Source organism: Anolis sagrei, chromosome 5 (assembly GCF_037176765.1).
Source record: "Anolis sagrei isolate rAnoSag1 chromosome 5, rAnoSag1.mat, whole genome shotgun sequence".
NCBI classification, from domain to species: Eukaryota; Metazoa; Chordata; class Lepidosauria; order Squamata; family Dactyloidae; genus Anolis; species Anolis sagrei.
Window position 1 is genome coordinate 75,929,289 of NC_090025.1, and position 20,401 is coordinate 75,949,689.

At 40.5% G+C, this 20,401-nt stretch overlaps 1 protein-coding gene across 3 annotated transcripts in view; it reads right to left on the reverse strand.

Moving 5' to 3' along the window:
• Positions 1 to 16,719, reverse strand: part of SLAIN2 (SLAIN motif family member 2) — a 46,942-nt gene extending 30,223 nt beyond the window's left edge. For 2 of the 3 annotated variants that reach the window (XM_060778492.2, XM_060778491.2), the window contains exons 1-4: positions 16,185 to 16,686; positions 4,898 to 5,046; positions 2,640 to 2,804; positions 172 to 333 (exon numbers count right to left, since the gene is read on the reverse strand). In XM_060778492.2, the coding sequence (XP_060634475.2) occupies positions 172 to 333; positions 2,640 to 2,804; positions 4,898 to 5,046; positions 16,185 to 16,603 (895 nt within the window). In that variant the 5' untranslated portion in view covers positions 16,604 to 16,686. Of the gene's footprint in view, positions 1 to 171; positions 334 to 2,639; positions 2,805 to 4,897; positions 5,047 to 16,184 lie in introns of all 3 variants that reach the window. The other variant, XM_060778490.2, reaches the window with a different exon arrangement.
• Positions 16,720 to 20,401: the final 3,682 nt, after the last annotated feature.

The window sequence follows — 20,401 nt, forward strand, 5'->3', positions numbered from 1 at the left end:
CTGCATCATCCCCTGCCAGGCCTCCTGAGTCTTCTGTTCATATTCCCATTAGAAATACCAAGCCAATCTGCATTTACTATATCTTTGTTTTTTGATATTTCATCCACAAAATTTAATAAGAATTAAATGGTGATGAAATAGGGCTTACTTTTTACTATGAAAAATACTTACTTTCCTCTTGCATCCGAGCTAAAATCTGAACATCCGTTAAATCGTTGAGTTTGTAATTTGATCCAATTGAGTCTTCATCCATTTCTGAAGCACTTAATTCACTGTCAATTGATGACTGTGGACTTAGTGGAGGATTTCTTTCTGCTGAATTTTTAAAATGACCTATAACAAGGGGAAACAGGAAGAGCCAGGTCAGACATCTATTACTTTGCATGTGCAAATAATTTAATGTGGGGAAGACAAAGAGGATGTCAAGCTAGCTGACACAGAAATTTACTTTCCTTTAGTCTAGGTGTAGATCAGTTTACTGTCAGATAACAGTAACCTTGATTAGCATAGATGAAAAAGATTTAACAGTCACCAAAAAACAAACAAAAGTAACTGAGATGTAATCCTGGGACATTTCATTTGTTCTTGAGAATGAACATTTCAAAACCATAAACCCTCTTCAGAATCATTCTGTTCTTATTTCCAAACTTCTATGTCATCATCCTCATATTAAGTTTAAGTGTTATTAATTCACATCACTTTTTGGCATTCTACAAAAACAAAACTGGCACACAAAATTGTGACTTCACAGACTAGCAGGTAACCTTTATTTCAATATAAAACAATCATTAACAAATACTTTATATATGACTCCTACCAAGTTGGTGTAAAAGAAAAGAAGTTTGATTATGCTGAAATTCATAGGCTAGCTTACTGTTTCTAGAGTTATTTATTTCTAAAGAACATTGCAACACTAATGAAAGACAAGAATTATACAGGACTTTGGATTCCAAAAGAGCTACAGAAATTAATGAAACATTGTTCATAGTCTTATTTGCACAGAGCAACATTCATAAAGTCAGTGATACTAATTTTCAAGCTATGAAATTACTTGGAAAAGTTTTTTTAAAAGATCAGAACACAAGTCTAATCTGCGACAATAGATATGGTGAGAACACATTAAAAATTGCCCAAAGGCCTATCTGCAGCATGCACGTTTTGTCCATTTTGGTTACATCATACGAAATGTTGGGGGCAATTGAAGCTTGCAAGCAGTCCCAGGAATACTGGAGATGGGATCTGCCAACAGGTTCACATACTGCATTAATGGGCAAAGTGTAAGCCATGGGCAATATGCAACTCTAATCTGCTTTTGTTGCCCCAAGTGATGTGTATGATTTAATTATTATCCCCCCCCCCCCCCCCCAGTGATTGATAGCACTGGGCGTCTAGGAACTACTAAAATTTTGATATGTTTTCCTGCACTGGATGGTGCTCCTTTTTTTAGGCTACTAGAGACCTCCTCCAGCATTTCTTCAATCTAGGAAAAGATCAGACTTCCTTTTAGGGGCACTTTCTGTTTTGAAGAAAGGTTTGTATATTCTGAAGGCTGACTTCCAGAAAGGTGAGGAGTTCCAAAATATGATGAAATAGCCTTGTCTGCAGGAGCTTCATCCTTTACATCTTTTGTTACATGCCCTAAGTTTTACCCTCAACTTATCCATAGGTCATATCAAAATCTGTATATCTGGCTTCCAAACTTGCCCTATATAGTGGTAGACACTTCCAACATAAAATGTAGGGAAAGTTTATAGGTACCTTGCAGACAATGCTGAATTGGCTAATTACTCAACATTTAGAGTGGAGCACTTTAACTTGCTTTTATAGACAATATTTCCTCTATGTTATTAATACTAGCCCTAAGCAATATCAGCCCAACTATAGTCTTTAGACTCTGATATATTAATTATAACCAAACACAATATGGCTGACTGTAATAGGAAAAGTACATTGGGATTGTATTGTCGAAGGCTTTCATGGCTGGAATCACTCAGTTCTTGTGGTTTTTTTCGGGCTATATGGCCATGTTCTAGAGGCATTTCTCCTGACGTTTCGCCTGCATCTATGGCAAGCATCCTCAGAGGTGAGGTCATTGGGATTATTAAAAGGAAACACTTTATTATATGTAACTATATAAAATGCTAATTATTCTCCTTTCTAAAAAGCCATTCAACATACAACTTTCTTAAGCAGGGGTCCTCAAACTAAGGCCCGAGGGCCGGATACGTTCCTCCAAGGTCATTTACCCGGCCCTCGCTCAGGGTCAACCTAAGTCTGAAACTACTTGAAAACACAACAACAACAACAACAACAACAACAACCCTATTTCGTCAGTCAAAAGCAAGCCCACGCTTCCCATTGAAATACCAATAAATTTATATTTGTTAATTTTTTCATTTCAATTATTGTATTGTTTTTAGGTGGTTTTGGCACTCCAAATAAGATATATGCAGTGTGCATAGCAATTTATTCATGGTTTTTGCAAATTATAATCCGGCCCTCCCAATAGTTTGAGGGACTGTGACCTGGCCCTCTGTTTAAAAAGTTTGAGAACCCCTGCTCTTAAGGAAAGAACCCATTCACAATGCTCACTTTTTCATGCTTATCACTTTTCCAACCATTACTTTCACATTCCTTACCTGAGTTGCCAGGAAGAATTAGCTGTTTTACTAAAGGAGGTTTCACTGGTGTGGAAGAAGGAGAGTTGAAGCTACTGTTGTAGGGACTGCCTGCATTTGGACTACAGGAGTTTGCATAATTGACAGTGCTGAATGGATTACTATAGAGGCTGTGTCGCTTGAGGGCTGCATTTAACAAGGAGAAAAATGAATTCAAGCACTATTTACTTTAAAACCAGACTTCAATTTTATGGCATTTAATCACATATATTCCTTTATTGAAGAATCCTGGACTGTTGACCCAAAATAACTCTATGTATTGTTTATTGTTTATTTTTAAAATAAAGGTCTACTACTTCCAGACTAATAAGAACAAGTGCAAAACAAGCAAAGTATTACTGTGCAGTGTGATTTCTTTCTCTTGATTGCTATTTCTATTATTCTATAGGTCTCTACTTTTTGAATACTGAAAGCCCAAAATGTACCCAGTGTTACAGAAAATAATGACTTAAGTAGACAATAGTATAATTTGGAGTACATGTAAAATTGTGTGCAGGGAAGATGCAATGAAAGTGGACAAACTGAGCCAAAGAATCTTTCACTGCCTCAAGACTGGAAGCATTACTACCTAGAGTTTTGTAGTCTCAGGATCATGAACTTATTCAGAGTGACCAAATATATTCTGAGCTCCCAAATCCCATTTCACTGCATTAGCTCATTAGTTCTTGAGTGACTCAAGAACACGTTGCAACATGCTAAATTTCTTTTAATACAATGGCTAATCCATAACCCTTATCAATACCTAATTCAGGCACACAAATTTTTCTGAAGCTCTATTTACATCAAAATTAATGTTCCTCCTCACAAGGATCTCATGCTTGAGAAACTGAAGTCTCCAATAGCAAGGTGCTTTGTTTGGACAATACCAGGTTGAGGCCCAAAATATACTACTCACATAAACAAAGCTGGGATTTATGCTTTCTATCACTTTTTAAAAATATTTTTATTGAAGATTTTCTATGTGTACAAGTAAATAAAAAGAGGCAGGAGACAGTGTATGGTTAGAATTGAGGTAGGTCTTGGTTAGGGTAGCTGGGGGGAGGCAAGGTAAGCTTTCTATCTCTTCAGCATCTTACTGCAATTGAACACTGTCATACACTTAAACCTCTTGCACTAAATCATGATATATCAAACAGAAATGCTGCTGTTCTAGTTGAAAAGCTAGAATGATTACAACATGGAATGGACTTTATACAGCAAGTCACTGAAGGGGTTGAATGCAACCGCCTGTCTCAAATAGTAAGTTTATGAGCTGTTTTTCAATGGTCTCCATAATTTGCTGCATTTATTTATTTGCTGCATTTGTTAACCGCTGTTCTCAGCCCTAGGGCGACTCATAACCACAATTTGTTGGTTTAGTGAAGGGAGTCCTATCTATCCGGAGACACATTTGTACATAAACCTTCAGCTAGATTGATGAACGGAGTCCTGTGTTGTTCTGCAGTCAACCAGCTTGTTGCAAATGATTTCAAAGGCCATAAAATCAAAAGCAAGAACCTATGTTAGGACCATCATCAGCACAGTAGCAATGTCAAGACAAACCAAAATGATGAACGTCATATTCTATCCACTGAATATACTTAGACAGCATTCATGGATGAACACTGGAGGACATACATTGCCACTGTAACCGGAAACATCAATTTATGAATCTCTGCCTGACAAGACCACCACTATGCTAGATTAGTCATGCTCTGAGTTCTATCTGTCCTGACTTCAGTAGACCAATGCATGAAAGAAATTTAATAAAATGTGGTAAGCTCAATGCTTCAAATATGAATAGTAGTGGCATTAAAGAAAAATACAGTTAAATTTCACAATGTGCCAATGTAATTACATACCCGGACAGAAGGAATTAGCTCACTTTCACTAATATATTCTAATTGATACTTTATCTTGTTTGAACAATAATGTTTTATTTAAAAGTTATTGTTAGTTCTCAGAATGTGAACAGAGCCTCATCTGTGTGCTTCTGATTGGATAAAAGGAACACTGACATCACTATTGCTTTACTATGAAATGATGTTTCAATAAGGCTATTCCATACATCTGACAATCCAAAATTATTCTTACAATTTAGAGATGTAATAGGTATAATACAGACATAGTTATGCAAATATATCCCCCAATGTTAAACTAAGGTAGATTTAAAAACATCAAGTATTCTATGCATTGATTTTGTATAATATATGAATGTAAACACTGATTCACATACTCACCTGACATTGTCTGTTCAAGCCTGTGAATCAATGACTTTTTAGCACATTCAATATCTGGTGTTGGATAATCCAGTATTTGCCTGCACCAAACTAGAGGATTGATAGATTTTTGCACTGGAGTTGCTTTCTTCTTTGGCGATGTATACAACCTAATGGAAATCAGAATATGGCTATATCAAAGGCAGATCGATAACTAAGATCAAGATAATTAAGATTCCTGGAGTTAACAGTGATATTTTCTTTAAGGTTGACTAGGTTGATTTGCTGACGTGACAACTTTTATAGAACTGATGGACTGTCACTCGGATGATGACTCAAATCGGTGACTGCTGACTGATTGTTTTTATATTGTTTTATACTGTTTTACTGTTATACTACTGTTAAATTGTATATTTATGTTTCTGGTATGAGCACCATGGGGTGCCAATTTGTTGCTGTCCTGAGTCCCTCTGTGGAGGTTGAGATAGGATGGGATATAAAAACCTAAAATAAATAAACAAATAATAAATAAGATTTGCTATTCCTAAGCTGTGCTCTCTTTGGTATTGTTGTAAATAAGTTTACAGATAAATATTCAAGAATAAGTCCATAAATTCTGGGCCTCAGACGCTTTAAGGGTATGCAGAAATCAGATGTCAGGCTTTTTTCCACGTCAAGAGTGATTTGAGAAACTATAAATCGTTTCTGGTGTGAGAGTATTGGCTGTCTGCAAGGATGTTGCCCAGGGGATGCCTGGATGTTTTACGATCCTGTGGGAGGCTTATCTCATGTCCCCGCATGAGAAGCTGGAGTTGACAGACAGGAGCTCACCCTTTCGGTCAGCAGTCCTGCCGGCACAAGGGTTTAACCCATTGCGCCACCAGGGGCTCCAGATGTTAGGTGAAAGGGTTGGAAACATTCTATTGATAAATAGACATCCCAGTTGTACAAATTTGGAAACAGGCCTACATGCAGGAACCCAAATAAGTCCATCTGCAAATCTGTAACCACAACAAGCCAAAAACAAAAAATAAGCTGTCAAACTAAATACAACTTGCAATAAATCAGTATAGTAACTTTAAAATAAATCTCACTGATTCATTATATGTACTCTAACTGGGAGTACCAAGAAGAGCCAGGCCAAAGTTTTTAATACAGTGCTTAAAGAAAACTTAAGCAGAATAACTTTGAATTACTGTTAGCAGGCAACACTAATACCTACTTTCAATCTTTATAGTTAAGAGCCAAACTAGGTGCCTGCAACATTATTGTAATACCTCTTCCTTTGTATTGAATACCTTGAAAAGGAGCATGAAAATGCTGTTGTAGAGAAATAACTGCTTAATTCTTTCTTTGGCAGTTATTTTTCCTCCTGAAATCTATGCCTTGCAGGCCACAAGGGGGTCTGTCCTGCTTCCAGACCCCTCTTTTAAAGGTAAGCATAGGGCTGGAACCAACAAACAGAAGGGCATGTAGGGAAGAACAAGTTTTTGGTAGAACGCACTTGTGAGGGAAAAAATACAGCTCAGCACCAATTCTTGTATATAACTTTTCTATGCTCAAATCGCCTCTGAATGTAAAGATTTATTCATGACAAGGAGTGAAAAAAAGTCTGGCTAGTGTTACTTAGAGCTGCTACAACATTTTTTTATATACATAATAGTGTGATGAATGTTAATTTAAAGGTTATTCTCACCTCAACTTTACTATCTCAGTGTATTTCAGTACCACCAACATAAAAAGCACCTAAGATGCACCACATTTTTATGGGGAAAAGCGCACTTCAGAATCAAAGAATTAGAGTACTATCATCTATAAAAGGTCCTTCCAAAATGAGTATTCAAGCTTTCAAACCAAGTTTTTCTTTTGCTAGAAATATTTGTTTTTTCTTTTGCTAGAAATATTTTTCAGTTCATTGTTTCATTAGCATGATTCTGAAAAGTTGGTGAAAATACCTTGAGTGAAAATAGCCTTGCACAAAGGCTATTTTATGTGGTGTTTCTTGAGTATTCATTTTAGGTACAAGCACCTTTCAGAAGTATTTACACATGGCCAACTATTCAATTATCTGTTGTGCTACAACGTGGGATTGAAATGGATTTCATAGGAACTGTTGCTACCTGAAGCATACAACATAATCAACTCTGAAGCTGCATACTAGTTTTATTGCAGCACCAAAATAAAATAAAAGCAACACATATAAATTGCAAAAGTATTCACTGCCTTTGTTGTGGCATGTCTAAACAAGTTCTGAGGCAACTCACTGCTTCCAGAAGTCACACAACCAGTTGAATGGAGACTACTTGTGTGTAAGTCCAATGCTACGTGATCTCAAACTAAATGCCCAGGTTTCTAGAAGACCACAAAGAACAGCATCGAATTTAAGAAGCTGTCAAAATAACTTATAATAAAGGTAAAAAAAACATGAATTGGGATTGGGTTATTTAAAGAAATCTCAAAATATGAAAATTTCCAGAAAACTGTTAAATCCATTCAACTGCAATCCATCATTGATAAGGCTGACCGCTAACACATTACTGATTAAAGAGTATAGAGAAATATCTACAAGGTTCACTGTAAATGTAAAGAGACTGGGTGTAAGCAGCTGAGATGGGAGAACCCATTCATCTGACAGCTCTCACCTATATGCTCCATCAAGCTGGATATCATGGAAGAACAGTGAGAAGAAAACCACTGCTTAAATAAACCCGTTGCTTTAAACCCATGTCAAATCCTCTTTGGAGTTTGCTAATAAGAATGTAGGACACAGTAGATATGTAGAACACAACCTTTTTGCCATTGCTGCAAAATGCTATAGTAGAACAAAATCAACAATGCTTGTTGTCCTAAGAACACAATTAGTATGGTGAAATACTGCAATGACAATATCTTGTTTTGGGCATCCTTGTGGGAATGGGAGGACTGGTTAGGATTGAGGACAAACTGGATGGGTCCAAATACAGAGCAATTCTACTGCAAAATCTGTTTTATTTCTGCAAGTTAACTGTGGTAAAGGTTTATCTTCCAACATGGTAATGACGCTAAGAACACAGCCTAAGTAACACTGGAGTTTTTTTTTTAATGAGGAGCAATTTCTTAGAATCATCCAGTCAAAAACCAGACCATAGTGTAATTGAAAGTGTAAAGACTTAAATGTTGCTATTCACCACTGATTCACATCCAACCTATAATGCTGACACAACTTTAACAGGGAATATGGACAAAATATACAGGAATCAGATGTGTAAAGCTGATAAAGACTCATCCTTTTAAGCAGTAAGAATGCCAATGAAATCCATTTCAGTTCCAAGTTGTACCACAACAAAATGTGGGAAAACCTAAAGGCAGCTAATACTTCTTATAGGCACTGTAGGAAACAAAAGGCCTATGCCAAGAGCAGAATAGTGCATAACATACTCCGGAAAGTATCTTAAAATAATGATTGTAAAGCCCCATGATAAAAATCAAAGAATTGTTTGAGGATATATATGAATTCCAGTTTCTAATGTGCTTCTTCCAAAGACTCAGGGAATCATGAAAATAAAGATCAAACATTCTTAGCCATAAAAACCCCCAACAACAACAAACAAAAAAAGAGAAACAAAGTGGTATGATTCAATGGTATTTCTGAATATGTCTAATGTGCAGACAATGAAGATCCAATGTTGCTTGTAAGAAAACCTAACTAATATCACTGATGCATCAAAGTCACTCCAATTCTACATTAACATTATCTGGAGTGTTTCACTGTTTAGAGCAGTGTTTCTCAACCTGGGGGTCAGGACCCCTGTGGGGGTCATGAGGGGGTGTCAAAGGGGTCACCAAAGACCATCAGAAAACATAGTATTTTCTGTTGGTCATGGATGTTCTGTGTGGAAAGTTTGGTCCAATTCTATCATTGGTGGGGTTCAGAATGCTATTTCATTGTGGATGAACTATAAATCCCAACAACTACAACTCCCAAATGGCAAGGTCTATTTTCTCCAAACTCTACCAGTGTTCACATTTGGGCATATTGAGTATTTGTGCCAAGTTTGATTCAGATCCATCATTGCTTGAGTCCACAGTGTTCTCTGGATTCAGGTGAACTGTTGTTGTTCATTCGTTCAGTCGTCTCCGACTCTTCGTGACCTCATGGACCAGCCCACGCCAGAGCTCCCTGTCGGCCGTCACCACCCCCAGCTCCCTCAAGGTCAGTCCAGTCACTTCAAGGATGCCATCCATCCATCTTGCCCTTGGTCGGCCCCTCTTCCTTTTGCCTTCCACTTTCCCCAGCATAATTGTCTTCTCTAGGCTTTCCTGTCTCCTCATGATGTGGCTAAAGTACTTCAACTTTGTCTCTAGTATCTTTCCCTCCAGTGAGCAGCCGGGCTTTATTTCCTGGAGGATGGACTGGTTGGATCTTCTCGCAGTCCAAGGCACTCTCAGAACTTTCCTCAGGTGAACTACAACTCCAAAAATGCAAGGTCAATGTCCACCAGACCTTCCAAGTATTTTCTCCTGGTCATGGGAATTCTGTGTGCCATGTTTGATTCAATTCCATCATTGATGGAGTTCAGAAGGCTCTTTGATTTAAGATGAACTATAAATCCCAGCAACTCCAGCATTACCAAATGACAAAATCAATCACCCCCAATCCCACCAGTATTCAAATTTTGGGCGTATCAGGTATTTGTGCTAAATTTGGTCCAGTGAATGAAAATACATCCTGCATATTTACATTATGACTCTTAACAGTAGCAAAATTACAGTTATGAAGTAGCAACGAAAATAATGTTATGGTTCGGGGTCACCACAACATGAGGCCCTGTACTAAGGGGTCGCAGCATTAGGAAGGTTGAGAACCACTGGTTTAGAGAGAAGGATAGTATTCTGAATATGAAGGTGATGTAAAATTCAAGCCATTAACAAGTGGGTGTGCATGAGCTTATAGACATATACAAGTACCATTTGCTAACCATAACTTCACTAACATAATTTGTCAAGTAAAACATTATTACAGTACTCCAAAAACAGAAATTTCAAACAGCATTCAAACTGTCAAAAATATGCAAGCCTGCAGATTAAAAATGTCAATGTAGACATAAAATAATCCTCCCTTATAAGTAAATATTCCAAGAGCTTTCCAACTATCTCATGTTGGTGGTACACTTTTTAATCATGGAGTATTTCACAACACAGTAATTCAGTTTTACTAGAAAAATGGAGATTAAACCAATCCCTTATAAGAGATACGTACACATACATACATTGCAATAACAAAATGTATATCATGAAAACCTTTCATTTATATATATTTAAAAATATGATTTATTGCATCTTTTACGTAGATTCAGAGGTTTCTCATTACATTTGTGCAACACATACTTACACACTGTGGATGACACACAAATGTGTCATGACACAGAGTTTGGAAAGCTCTTTTCTAGACACAAGATATTGATGCACAACAGAAAACTAATCTGGATTTAACAGGTCGAACAGCAACCATCTTGACAAATGGCACTTAAGGACCTTGGTATCCACTGTGGTTTGGTTCCAGAAATGCAGTGAAATCCCAAATATAATAGAATGCTGAAATCATATTACATACAATAGTGACGTAAAATGGTGTCCCTTTGCTTGTTTGGATTTTTTTTAAAGGGGGGAATATTTTCAAGCAGTGTATAGTTGAATCCATGAATATGAAGGGCCGACTATACATTAAAAGAATTAATTAAAAAGTCTACTCAATGTATCCCACTGCACAGGTTAGCCTCTCTACTTGAGAACTAGGTTTCAAAAATTCATTAGATATGTTCTGCTGACTTTCAGGTTTATTGCTATGATCCCTATGAATCATCTTTTCACAAAGTAGCTGATGAGCTCAGGATGTATATATTCAAAACCTGTCTATTTCTATGCTGAATCACTGATGTTCAAAGGTTGTAAGAGGAGTAGTAACACATCACCACATGCAGTTTTCTCTCAAATCATTACCTAGCCCTGACAGTTTATCTCTCCAAATTTACCTAATCCAAATTGACAGAATAAAATGACAGAATCATAGACTTAGAAGAGACCCCCTAAGGGCCATCAAGTTCAAACCCCTTTTGCTAGACAAAACACACTCAATGCACTCTCGACAGATGGCCATCCAGACTCTGTTTGAAACGAATCTGGAAACATAAACTGTGATATAGTTTGCCTTCTGAATGTAAGTTCCAAAACTTCTGTTGCATAATGTGCATTAAAATGTGTACATTTTAAAAACCTACACCTAGGAGATTGAAAAAATGACCACGGCAATATTTCATTAATTAAAAAACACTTTAAACGCATGCAACATTGTATACATTAATTCTTAAATAAACAGAAGGTGTGAATTTAAAAATGTGCACAAAAATACTGCAGACTAAAAAAGTTTGCAACTGTTAACAAGCATAGCACTGGAGAAATGAAGACCAATGCAGAATTAACCTTGACCAAATAATCCACCTCCACCTGGGAATTTAACATGGTGAGATATACCTCTAAATGGATAACAATTTTCTGTGCTGTCAGAGAATCAGAAAATGAAGTTAAGATAAGTGTATTCACATTTCATAACGTTTAAATCAGTCTAGCAAACGACACTGCAGGTGAATGAAAAGCAGTCGTTGCTTCCATATGCTAACTATATATATACTTAATTGGAAGAATGTTCCAATTTTACAATGAATGTGAGTTACACACAACAAATCTAAAGCATTTTCACAAGTGAGGTTGGCCACTGCTAGGCATGCCGATTTAAAAGATCAATACTTATAATTCACATGAGAACTATGCCATATAAATCACTATCACTAAAGACTATTCTGCAACCATACTACACTTTGAAGGGCATTTCCTACTTTTACACTGCCACAATCACTCATTGTTTGAGCCTCTAAAATATATCTAAGAGCAGGAACAATCAGCCAGTCTACATAAAATGGTTGTGTGAAGGTTCTGTTGATCTGGCACCTATATCATTTTAATCAAAAGAAAGGTGAAAACGCAGAATCACTCATGACAAGCAAAAAACATTCAGGAGAAAGGATTATTGTCAACTAAAAAGAATCTCACCGGCTCGTTGAATTTGAAGGAGGGTAGCATTCCCTAGAGTCATTATTTAAGTGGAAAGGGCTAGGAAAGGACCTCATACTGAACATCCAAAGATCCTGCTAAATGTCCATGGGGAAAAGCTGCAGCCCTGTGGGAGATCACATGTTTTATATGATGATAATCTAAGGTTCAATCTGCCAATCCCTCCAAAGAGCTCTGGAAACCCAACTGTTGGACACTCTGGAGAATCGCTGCAGTCTATTAGCTAAATAGACCAATGATCTCATTTGGTACAAGGAAACTTCCTCTGCTTCATTTCTAGGCACTACAGAGGAATTATTTATGCTCTCTCAGCTGCTCATAAGTAGATATTACTGAACACACACTAACCACATTACATCAGTTATAATTTTGCTTCATTTCCACAACTGCAATCCTACTTATCTTTCCCAGCTGTCCTACTTTTGGGGTCACACAGTATATAATTCCACATAATTATATATGGGGCACAATTTTTTTTTTTTACAAAAGCAAAGAACCAAATTTGTGTCATCCTCTCGAACTGCATCACTCACACAAACTACTTTATATGGTACTTTCCCTACTTCAAAATACAAGCATATCATATGAGTTATGTAGAATTCAAACACATATATATTGCAGATTCTCTGTTAAAATTTGGACAAGTAATGAACGGGAAAAGTGTGTTTTGTCTCTTACATCTGTTTTAAAGTAAAAAGCCAAGGTTTTGGGTGATGCCTATTTTTCAAATGACAGCATTTTGGAGTCAGGTATGAGAGCCACAGCAGAAGGCATAAGATAAACACTGCTTTGACTACCTATCAGTAAAGTTTATTTCACATATTTTCCAGTCCTGAGCTGCAATTTGAGAAGAGTTTGATTATTACTGGAGTTATGGGTGGGTTTGGCCAGGATTCAGGAATTCTTTTAAAATATTGCAACGGTATCTTGCAGATCTGCAATGGTATCTTGCAGATTCTTTACAGCCATATTTGCAGATTCTTTTGAGGAACTCTTCACGCTAACATTTAAAACTCTGCTTAACATGTTCTCATGGAGGAAAATTCGGATTCAAAATAAGTTCAAATGATTAGAAGCTTGAGAAGTAAGGCTCAAGGAAAGAAACACGAAAACTCACTATGCACCTAGAATATATAATCACAATACAGCATTTCAGGATGCAAGATGATTAAATATTTTCTTATAGAATATATTTTAAAAATAAATTAGAGATTACAAAATTCATATTACCCTAACAACCATGACTGAACTTTACATGAGCCATATATTATTTTAGACTATAAAAATAGGTTCTGATACACTTTTTAAAAAGTCTGAGAATTGAAGAACACCGCCCTGCAAAAATCAACAAAAAAGCTTCACTGCTATGACTCTGGGTTGCTATAACAAAAAAAGGGGGAGGGGAAGTATATGGAAGCTACCACTTAATAGAGAAAGGACAAAGGGAGTCTCTATTGGTAGAACCCTTTCCTTAAGGATGACATAGTTTGTTCAACAACAACAACAAAGGCTTCCCACCCAAAGAAAGGGAGAGCTAGAACAGATACTTGCAAATCAGACTGAAGACTGAAAACGCCCTAAAAGAAAGCTTGGCTACTTGTCCTAGGAAGAACTGATCCTATAGGAACATGAAGCCAATGTCTTGAGCTCATTAATTCCTGGGCAAAAATAAGGAGCATTAACCCTAACTCTTCAATTACTTACACACACAGAACACCTTTGTGGTACGGTTATATGGATTTCTATATATGTGTGTATATAAACATTGAGAGAGAGAGAGAGAGAGAGGTTTGTGGCACAGCTACATGGACATAAATAGGGCATAAATAGTTTGAGTTGTAATTACTTGGCCTAAGAATAACTGATCCTATAGGAACATGCAGCCAATGTCTTGAATTCATTAATTCCTGGGCAACCTAACTTCAGGATGTGTGTGTGTGCACGGCAACCTAACTTCAGGATGTGTGTGTGTGCACACATATACAGAGAGAGAGCCTTTCTGGTACAGTTACATGGATCTCCATGGTTATTACACATAAATAATTTGAGTGTTTAACTACTTGGCCTGGAAAAAACTGATCCTATGGGAACATGTAGCCAAAATCTTGAGTACCTCGATCTCTGGGCAATTAAATGAGGGGCAGGGTTAACCCTAACTCTTATCTGCTTTGAACTGGAATATATGACAGTGTGGACTAGAGGCCCTTCCACACAGCCCTATATCCAAGAATATCAAGGCAGAGAATTCCACATTATGTGAGTGTGGATTGAGATAACCCAGTTCAAAGCAGACATTGTGGGATTTTCTGCCTTGATATTCTGGCTAATATGGAAGGGCCCTGAGGAACAATTGATCCTATTGGAACAGGCAGCCACTGGCCTTGAACCCCTCCCTCTCTGGACACCCAAATGAGGGGCAGATTGACCCTATCCCTTCAGGATTGAGAATGTGTGTGTTAGAGCCTGGGTTAACCCTAACTCTTCAGGATTACTAACACATACAATGGCTTGAACCCCTCCTTTTCTCCCTGGACACCCAAATGGGCGAGTTGACCCTAACCTTTCAGGATTATATATATATGTGTGTGTGTGTGTGTGTGTGTGTGTGTTAGAGTCAGAACTGATCCTAACCCTTCAGGATTACCAACACATACAATGGCTTGAACCCCTCCCTTTCTCCCTGGACACCCAAATGATGGGCAAATTGACCCTAACCCTTCAGGATTATATATATATGTGTGTGTGTGTGTGTGTGTGTGTGTGTGTTAAGAGTCAAGGCTGACTCTAACCCTTCAGGATTATAAATATGTGTGTGTTAGAGTCAGGCCTGACCCCAACTCTTCTGGATTACTAACACATACAGTGGCTTGAACCCCTCCCTTTTTCCCTGGACATCCAAATGAAGGGTAGGTTGACCCTAACCCTTCAGGATTATGTGTGTGTGTGTGTGTTTTAGAGTCAGGGCTGTCCCTAACCCTTCAGGATTATATATATGTGTGTGTGTTAGAGTCAGGGCTGACCCTAACTCTTCAGGATTATACATATATATACATACATATAGATATATATATATATATATATATATATATATATATAATGTGTGTGTGTGTGTGTGTGTGTGTGTGTGAGAGAGAGAGAGAGAGAGAGAGAGTTAGGGTTGACCCTAAACCTTCAGGATTATATATGTGTGTGTTTTAGAGTCAGGGCTGTCCCTAACCCTTCAGGATTACATAGATGTGTGTTAAGAGTCAGGGCTGACCCTAACTCTTCAGGATTACTAACACATACAATGGCTTGAACGCCTCCCTTTCTCCCTGGACACCCAAATGAAGGGCAGGTTGACCCTAACCCTTCAGTATTGTGTGTGTGTGTTAAGAGTCAGGGCTGACCCCTACTCTTCAGGATTATATGTGTGTGTGTGTGAGAGAGAGAGAGAGAGAGAGAGAGTCAGGGTTGACCCTAACCCTTCAGGATTATATATAGGCGTGTGTGTTAGAGTCAGGGCTGTCCTTAACCCTTCAGGATCACATAGATGTGTGTTAAGAGTCAGGGCTGACCCTAACTATTCAGGATTACCAACACATACAATGGCTTGTGACCCTACCCCTTCAGGATTATATATAGGTGTGTGTGTTAGAGTCAGGCCTGACCCCAACTCTTCTGGATTACCAACACATATAGTGGCTTGAACCCCTCCCTTTCTCCCTGGACACCCAAATGAAGGGCAGGTTGACCCTAACCCTTCAGTATTGTGTGTGTGTGTTAGAGTCAGGGCTGACTCTAACTCTTCAGGATTATATATAGGTGTGTGTGTTAGAGTCAGGGCTGTCCCTAACCCTTCAGGACTACATATATGTGTGTTAAGAGTCAGGGCTGTCCCTAACCCTTCAGGAATGTATATGTGTGTGTGTGTGTGAGAGAGAGGGGGGGGGGTGTCCCTAACCCTTCAGGATTGTATGTGTATGAGAGAGAGAGGGAGAGAGAGTCAGGGCTGTCCCTAACTCTTCAGGATTACCAACACATACAATGGCTTGAGCCCCTCCCTGTCTCCCTGGGCGCCAAATGAGGGCCAGAGTTGAGCCCACTGAGATCTACAGATCCCCACACAGGGAGAGCGCGCCTTTGTGGTGTAGGCATGCGGGCCCGCGTGGGCCTGCCCTGTCCCCCTTCCCACTCCCTCGGGCCCCCTCCTCCTCCTCACCATCCCGTCTCGTCCTCCTCTCCGCCGGCCAGGCGCTCCAGCTCGTCGGGCCTCAGCGGCTCCACCTCGTCGAGGAGGCTGGCGTTTTCGCCGGCGCCCCCGAAGCCCGCCAGGCCGCCGCTTCCCTCGGGGGGCCGCCTGGGCCCGGCTTTGGGGCTCAGGCAGCGGCTCTCCACCCCGAGAAGCACGGCGCCGCTCCTGGGCGAGGCGGCGGAGGCGGGCGGCGAGGGCGGCGTGCAGGCCCCGGACCCTCCGCCGAGGAGCCGTTTGGGGCTGCCTGCTCCTCCCCCTCCTCCTCCGGGCGCCCCGGCGGCGCTGCGAATGCGGAGCTGCTCGTTCTGCTTCTCCAGCTTCTTGACCAGCTCCTGCAGCTTCCGCACTTCGGCGTCGGCGTTCACGTTGGAGTTGATGTCCTCCATGGCGGCCGGTGCTGCCTCCGAGGCCTCTGCCGCCTCTGCCGCCTCCCCCTTCTTCCCGCTTCTGTCAGGCGGCGCTTTCTTGCTCTTCCTTCTTCCCTTCCTCTTCTCCTCAGGCGCCTCAACACGGCCAGCGCCCTCTACATGGCCGGGCGGGGAAGCGCAGCCCCGCCTCTCCTCCCAATTCTTATTACTATTGATACTACTACTACTAATGAGGCCTCCCCTTGCTGCTATGGGCCCTTCCTCTGAGGGCCCTTCCACATAGGCCTATCTCCCAGGATATCAAGGCAGAAAATCCCATATTATCTGAGTGTGGACTCAGATAGCCTACTTCAAAGCAGATATTGTGGGATTTTCCACCTTGATATTGTGGGATAGAGGGCTGTGTGGAAGGGCCCCCAGAACATCAAGGCAGAATATCAAGGCCTGGCTCATGAGGTCACGAAGAGTCAGAAGCGACTGAACAAATAAACAACAACCTATCCGAACGTATTCTCCCCTATGAACCATCAAGGCTTTTAAGATCTTCTGGAGGGCCCCTGCTCTCGGTCCCACCACCCTTGCAATCACATCTGGTATTTGTCGTGTCAGGGCAACCAGTCAAATATATTACATTTCTAACAGAACAAAGCAAACAAACAGACAAAACACAAAATTTGTGAAGTTTGGTAGTTGATTAAATGTCCTTTGACCAGTATCTGGCCACTTGGAGTGCTTCTGGTGTTGCCGCAAGAAGGTCCTCCATTGTGCATGTGGCAGGGCTCAGGTTGCATTGCAGCAGGTGGTCAGTGGTTTGCTCCTCTCCACACTTCCATGTCGAGGATTCCACTTTGTAGCCCCATTTCTGAAGGTTGGCTCTGCATCTCGTGGTGCTGGAGTGCAATCTGTTCAGCGCCTTCCAAGTGGCCCAGTTTTCTGGGTGCCCGGGGGAAGTCTCTCATTTGGTATCAGCCATTGGTTGAGGTTCTGGGTTTGAGCCTGCTACTTTTGGACTCTCGCTTGCTGAGGTGTCCCAGCTAGTGTCTCTGTAGATCTTAGAAAACTATTTCTAGACTTAAGTCATTGACGTGCTGGCTGATACCCAAACGGGATGAGCTGGAGATGTCTCTGTCTTGGTCCTTTCACTATTGACTGCTACTTCCCGGCGGATATCACGTGGTGCAATACCAGCTAAGCAGTGTAATTTTTCCAGTGGTGTAGGGCGCAGACACCCCGTGATAATGCGGCATGTCTCATTAAGAGCCACATCCACTGTTTTAGTGTGGTAAGATGTGTTCCACACTGGGCATGCATACTCAGCAGCTCCCACCATCCTACAACAGCAGGAGATGGCACCAAGGTTATAACCCAGACCTCTTATTGGTGAGCGACAGCATCGTACAGCAATGCACCAAATCAATGGGACCACCAATACCAAACACACAGCACTGACCAATAGTATGCCAACTGTTCCCAACTATAAGGCCTCAGGAGGTTTGATTTAAACAAAGATTCAACTTCAGAAAGGCAGATTGGACTAAATTCTCAAACATGTTAGATGACATGATCACATCGGCCGCGCCAATCGCATCTGGTGGGGATGAGAGACAAGGTATCACACCTCAGGGTAGTTTTCACCTTGCTCCAGACACCAACACACACCAAAGCTGTAGGTTTGGTAGTTTATTGAGAAAAAGCAAAATCAAAACAGAGAAATAAGGATGCGAAAGTTCAATAGGCAAAACAGAGTCTTAAATGCAAAGACAAGGTTTCCAAGATCCACAGGCAAATAACATGAAGCATAATCCCTTAGCAATGGTCAAACAAGAGTCCATGGTAGACAGGTAAAATCAGAATCAAGTCTCAAAGAAGCCAGACGTGTTCCACAAAAGCCAAGGTAATTCCACAGAGGTTAACGGGTAAGAAGCAACATTGGACTGACAAGAAATGCCTGTCAGCTACATCATTAAATAAGTTTTCCTAACATGAAAGCATTGCGTTGACCTTTGGCTTCCCACTTGCTGGCCAGACGTGTGCTTCTGCGAACCCTTAATTGCAAATGATCCTGCCTGCTCATTAATTCACCATTATCTTCAAGGCTATACAACTCCTTATCTTGGCCCAGCTGGGCCGGATCACTGTGGGAACCGAAAGGAGTCTCCACCTGCACTTGTGGGATTTCACTGTCTCTATCTAAAGGCACATTCCTTTCCCCGGGGAACAGGCTTGCTGTTTCTTCTTCAGAAGCCACACTATCAGACCTGTCTGAAACATGTACAGGAATCTGTAACCCATCAGCCTCCTCGTCATCTTGCAGAAACTCAGGCTCAGAAGGCCCAAACAGTTCAGTTTCAGACTCAGGCCCAGACTGAGCCACAACAGAGGGCATTTTCTGTGCTGGCCCCCTGGCTATGGAACTATCTTCCGATTGAGATGAGATCTGCCCCCTCCCTCCCGACCTTCAGGAAGCTAGTGAAATTCGGGCTTTGGAACGAGGCATTCCCAGAGTGATGGCGGAGACTGGCAATTGACTAAAGTTATCGACCACATATGTGGACTGAGTGGGACATTATTTTATCTTGACGAACTGGCCTTTATGTATTTTAGTCTACATGTATTTTAATTGATTGTTGATGTACGATGTTTTAGATTGTATTGTGAGCACTGAATCCTTGCTGTAAGCTGGTCTGAGTCCCTGTACAGAGGTAGAGAAGATCTGGATACAAAAGTTTTAAATAAATAAATAACAACAAGGCAGAAAATCCCACAATATCTGCTTTGAGCTGGGTTATCTGGGGGCTCTTCCGAACAGGCCCTACAATCCCAGGATCTGATCCCAGTTTTTCCACTTTAAACAGGATTATATTTGTCCCCAGGAGCCCCCAGTGTGACAATGGGTTAAACTGCTGACCTGTTAAATTGGTTGACTGAAAGGTCGCAGGTTTGAAACCGGGGGAGAAGTGTGAGCTTCCGCTGTCAGCCCCAGCTTCTCTCAACCTAGCAGTTCAAAAACATGCAAATGTGTGTATATCAATAGGTACCACTCAACTTAATGATGTAACATTAGAACATGTTGATCATTTCTGCTACTTTGGCAGCCACATCTCCAAAAAAGTCAACATTTACACTGAAATTCAACACCGCCTGAGCTCTGCGAGTGCAGCATTTTTCCGAATGAAGCAGAGAGTATTTGAGGACCGGGACATCACAATTCAAAAGCATCTATCTTCCTTCTCTCAGTTTTCCTTATGGTCCTGCTCTCACATCTGTAGGTTACTACGGGAAATACCATTGCTTTAAATATGCAGATCTTTGTTGCCAATGTGATGTCTCTACTCTTCACTATTTTATCGAGATTGGTCATTGCTCTCCTCCCAAGAAGTAAACTTCTTCTGATTTCCTGGCTGCAGTCTGCATCTGCACTAATCTTTGCACCTAGAAATACAAAGTCTGTCACTGCCTCCATGTTTTCTCCTTCTATTAGCCAATCATCAATCAGTCTAGTTGCCATAATCTTGTTTTTTATGTTTAACTGCAGCCCAGCTTTTGCACTTTCTTCTTTCACCTTGATTAGAAGGCTCCTCAGCTCCTCCTCGCTTTCAGCCATCAAAGTGGTATCATCTGCATGTCTAAGGTTGTTAATGTTTCTTTCAGCAATTTTAACCCAGGCTTGCATACGTCAAGCCCTGCACATCACATGATGTGTTCTGCATACAAGTTGTATAGGTTGGGTGAGAGGATACAACCCTGCCGTACGCCTTTTCCAATCTTGAACCAGTCTGTTGTTCCATGGTCAGTTCTTACTGTTGCTACTTGGTC